The 4,653-nt window shown below is 41.5% G+C and overlaps 1 protein-coding gene across 2 annotated transcripts; it reads left to right on the top strand.

Annotated features, from left to right (window-relative positions):
* The first annotated feature begins 306 nt into the window (after nucleotides 1-306).
* Nucleotides 307-3,168, top strand: aimp2 (aminoacyl tRNA synthetase complex interacting multifunctional protein 2). 2 transcript variants are annotated; one of them, XM_056454393.1, is made up of 4 exons: nucleotides 307-460; nucleotides 1,469-1,675; nucleotides 1,956-2,190; nucleotides 2,440-3,168. In XM_056454393.1, exons 1-4 carry the CDS (start codon nucleotides 446-448, stop codon nucleotides 2,826-2,828), a joined length of 846 nt encoding a protein of 281 aa, XP_056310368.1. In that variant the 5' UTR covers nucleotides 307-445; the 3' UTR covers nucleotides 2,829-3,168. The 2 variants fall into 2 exon arrangements, with proteins under 2 accessions (XP_056310368.1, XP_056310367.1); XM_056454392.1 differs by having other exon boundaries at nucleotides 307-568.
* Nucleotides 3,169-4,653: the final 1,485 nt, after the last annotated feature.

Here is a 4,653-nt window from a genome sequence, read left to right as displayed (position 1 = left end):
TAATTTGTCCCCCACACCGAATCATGGAATTGTCCGGCCAGATTTAGTTTTAAAAACGAAACAATTTAATTTATTTGTTCATTAATTTATTCATTAATTTATTTTTAGATGGCATCCGCTGCGTAAAACATATCCTGGATAAGTTGGCGGTTCATTCCGCTGATTAATAAAGGGACTAAACCCGAAAACAAAATGAATGAATATATTATATATCATATTATATTATAAAACTAACATCTGTCAATTTTCGCAAAACTCCTATTTTCAGCCTCCGACGTGACGTCACTGCGCACTTTCACTCTCGCCGGAAGTGACGTACGGTGGCCTCTTTTCTCCACAGCTGCTGTTAGCCGGGTGCTAGACGGCCAAAAACCCGTCTAAAATACACATATCTGGATTCCGTGGGTTAATTTTTGGCACCGGAGTGCGTTTGTTACCTGCCGCCATGCCCATGTACCAGGTAAAGCCCGTCAGTCCCGCTGACATAACGGTTGATTTGCCGACGTGCATGTACAAGTTACCGAATGTCCACGCGCAGGGAGCGAGCCTTGGCGAGCACGCGCTTCAGGTAATCACATTATTATTATTATTTATACTGTAAGATCCAGTGACAGATCGGTTCAGTGTTCAAAACCAACACAAATTAGCATAATTGATTATAATTTAAACGGGAAAATAAATAAACAGACTCACATTGAAGCTCAGTGGCAGACTGTCTGATGCAATGCCTGCTGGGAGTGAGTGATTGACAGCGCGGTTAAAATAGTGTTATATACATTAGCGATATATATATTGTGTTATTTTGTCTCACATTTAAGTCAAACCTACTTAGAAATGCAATAATAGGGTTTCATGTATTTGGAAATGTACTATATACATACATCCATTTGAAGGCAAAATTATGTCTTTATCTATCTATCTATCTATATATATATATATATATATATATATATATATATATATATCTCAGTAATTCAAGTAAATTTAAACCATCTGGACACAAGAAATTATAAAGTTTGCTATGTATTATAAAGATTGTTTAATTATTTATCCAGGAAAGACAATACCATGTTACCTGTCCCTTTAAATGCAAATGAGATTGTGCTCTTTTTCAAAAGAGGGCGGGGCTACAATTGCCTGTGTGTCAGCATAGTGGCAGATTGAAGACTCTAATGGCTTAGATGGATAGAATGCTTCTCACTCAGGGCTGTTTATGCTAATTAGGGAGAGATGGTCACTAGTGGGCGGAGCTTTCCCCCTCTGATGACATCATACAAAGGGAGAATGTCAATCAAAGTGTTTCTGCAGACTGTTTTTATCCAGTCTGATTATAAAACAATAGACTTAATTCATATTTACCATTAGCAGCTGGTGATATTCACACACTGCTGACACACAACCTCTTATAAAACTGTTATGTCTTATAGCTTTTATGTCCAGTGTTTATGAGTGTGTTTGTGTGTTTCAGAACGGTGAGGTGGATCCTACAGTGAAGGCACTAGAGGAGCGTCAGGACGACATCTTGAGAAAGCTGTATGAGCTGAAGGCCACGGTGGACGGACTGGCGAAGACCGTGACCACTCCGGACGCAGATCTGGACGCCAGCACGCTCACACACACACCCGCTGACGCTGTCCTCAGAGGAACTGCAGATCTGGACGCTCTGCTGGGCAAGGTGAGTGCATGCAGGTGCCATCACCCAAAAAAACATGGACATTCTTGTCTCAATCAGCATCCTAGCTAGGCATGGGGTGGTATAAGATTCTGACGGTACGATCACCTTGAATAAAAACATCACGGTTTCACGGTATTGTAATTACTACTCTAAATGATGCCTTGATTAAATGTCTGGGTAAAAACAGCAACTTTTCTCCCCCATTGAACACAATATATTTTAGTTATCTGGTAAACAGATACTCACTGTTCAGTCTCGATTCCCGCTGTGTGTCCTGCAGGATCTGGGTGCACTGCGTGACATTGTGATCAACGCTAACCCAGCGCAGCCTCCTCTGTCTCTGCTGGTTCTTCACGCTCTGCTGTGCCAGCGCTACCAGGTGCTGTCCAGTGTTCACGTGCACTCGTCGGTGAGCGCTGTGCCCACGCCGCTGCTCTCCTGCCTGGGCCCGCGACACACACACAGCTACGCCCGCCACCGCTTCCAGCTCGGCTTCACACTCATATGGAAAGACGGTGAGAGCGCACAGTTCATCCCGATGGGTTTTCCTGGAGGGCTGCAGTGTTTGCATTCAAGGAATCTTGTTTAGCTTAAATACCCGGAGTGAAACTGCAATGAAATAGAAGTCAAAGTCAATTCATAAATCACTGCTTTCTTTTTTGATTTCTGTTTTCCATACTGTCCAAACCTTTTCTGATTTGGTGTTGTAGTATAGTTACAGTATTGATTAGTTGTAATAATTATTCCCCCTTTTCTCCTCTCAGTGTCGAAGCTGCAGATGAAGTTCAGCACACAGAGCATGTGCCCAATCGAGGGCGAGGGTAATGTGGCCCGGTTCCTGTACCGTCTGCTGGGCGCCGAGCCTCGGGACCCGGTATCAGCAACGCTGATGGACGGATGGGTGGACACGGCGCTCTTCCAGCTGGCGGAGGGAGGCAGTAAAGAGCGCGGTGCCGTGCTCAGGGCTCTGAATGCATCGCTGGGGCGATCGCCGTGGCTGCTGGGTCAGGAGTTCTCTCTGGCCGATATTGTGAGCGCCTGCTGTGTCCTGCAGGCCGGGCAGACCAGCTCCGCTCCAGCAAACGTCCAGCGGTGGCTCAAATCCTGCCAAAACCTGGGTTACTTCAGCTGCGTCGACTCACTGCTGCAGTGACAGACAGGTGAACTCAAAACACCCAAAAAAACAGGTCAGACGGAAAGAGAAGTAGAAAGTGCAATGCAAAATCAATCCCAGGCCAGTGCAAACATTCAGAGAGAGGGGTATTTTGGGTATTGATGCTGTAAACACACACTTATCCCCCTCCCCGCGCCGTGTGCCTAACAAAACGCTGTACTACGAGGTGTTGTGTGTCGCTGTTATCTGTTGTTTATGGGGTGTAAAATGAAGCGCTTGAACCTAAGGACCTACTGGTATGTGACGTATTTGAGAGAGGTGGTACTTTGTAGCGTCTTTTTTTCTGAAAACTTATTAAACATTTTCACTTCAGGTCAAATCGTTTGTTTTTATTGTGTTTTAGTAATGATATTTGTCTAAATGCTCAACTCATGGTGTCAGGTTTTGTTAACACTTAAATTAAGTCACAATTCACAGTATTAACTAACACTAGTGGCTTAATAAATGATTCATTAGCTGCCTATTAATAGTAAGGTAGTAGTTGGGTTTAGGTATTGGGTTGGATTATGGATAAAGAATAAGATCATACTTTAGAAGCGCTAGTAAACAGTTCATATCTTAATAATAAGCAGATAATAAACCAGTACGTAATAGCATGGATTGCGACACATTTTTTTAAAGAGATGGATTGTTATTACTTGACAGAAATAGCCACACACACTCTCTAAATGGTGAATTTATATATTTATTAATTACATTTTAAAATGTATTTTCACAGCCCTTTCACCAAAACTAAAATGTTACGAACACAAAACACTTTTAAAATAAAAAAAACATGAGTAGAGTGCAATTTTCTGATTGATTAATCAAATACTGATTGCTTTTAAAAGGCATCTATGATGAAAATCATCCTTTGTAAGCTGTTTGGACAAAACTCTGTGTAAGTATAGTGTGTCCACAGTCATATTGGAGTAATATAAACACAATAAGTCTCTTTTTTTTTTTTTTTAAATTTCCTGATTTTAAAATAGGATCCAAATCCCTCCCGTTTTGAGGCTGACTGCAACATGACATAGGAGTTTACCGAATTTATTGACATGTCTCTGTAGTAACAGGTATAATCATATCAACAGAACAGGATGTGTGCACAGCAGCTGGGATTAAAGATCTGTTCAGCGCTCTGTGATCATCAGTCATCATCAAATGTGATCAAGAATGAGTTTTACAAGTTTAAAATGTTTCTAAAACAGTGCATGTGTGTAATGAATTACAGCGAATTTACCGTCTTTACCGTTTGTGGATGTTAAATCAGGTTTATTTTGTACATTAACATAACAGATATTCATACAGCAGTGGAGATTAACCTGTATCTTGTCACATTTGCGTGCAAAAACAGTGCAAAGTTAAATGTGTGTTTGTGTGTGTGTGTGTGAACTTTGTAACCACATAGTATGTGACTCATCGTTGCAGAAAGGCTTGAATTAACTCCACAACTAACACATCAAATAATCACTGGGAAAGTTCTTACTGTAGTATTTCTCACAGACGTTACGGGAGATCTGCTGCCTTCATGTCTGTCACTGTGCTGTTTATCTGATACAGCGAGGTGGAGATTGAGGCGCACTCTGAAATGCACATGGAATGGTGGGCGGGGAGAACCAGCATTAAAGGCACAGGCCACAAAAACAGCTACATGGTGTTCGAAGCAAACTATTCCAATATTCTGAAAGGTCTAATAAATAATCTGATGGGTGTTTTGAGTTAAAACTTTAGACACACATTCTGGAGACACATCCTAAATCTTGAAAAAGGGGTAAAATAGGTGCCCTTTAATATATAATAAACATTGCACCTTACTATAGTG

The sequence above is a fragment of the Danio aesculapii genome, chromosome 3 (genome assembly GCF_903798145.1).
Source record: "Danio aesculapii chromosome 3, fDanAes4.1, whole genome shotgun sequence".
NCBI classification, from domain to species: domain Eukaryota; kingdom Metazoa; phylum Chordata; class Actinopteri; order Cypriniformes; family Danionidae; genus Danio; species Danio aesculapii.
This window is presented reverse-complemented; position numbering and strand designations above follow the sequence as displayed.

Coding starts and splice junctions, on each gene's coding strand:
- aimp2 (XM_056454392.1), top strand. CDS start 446: ATGCCCATGTACCAGGTAAAGCCCGTCAGTCCCGCTGACATAACGGTT. Junction 1,676..1,955: donor TGGACGCTCTGCTGGGCAAG/GTGAGTGCATGC, acceptor TGTGTCCTGCAG/GATCTGGGTGCACTGCGTGA. Junction 2,191..2,439: donor CACACTCATATGGAAAGACG/GTGAGAGCGCAC, acceptor TTCTCCTCTCAG/TGTCGAAGCTGCAGATGAAG.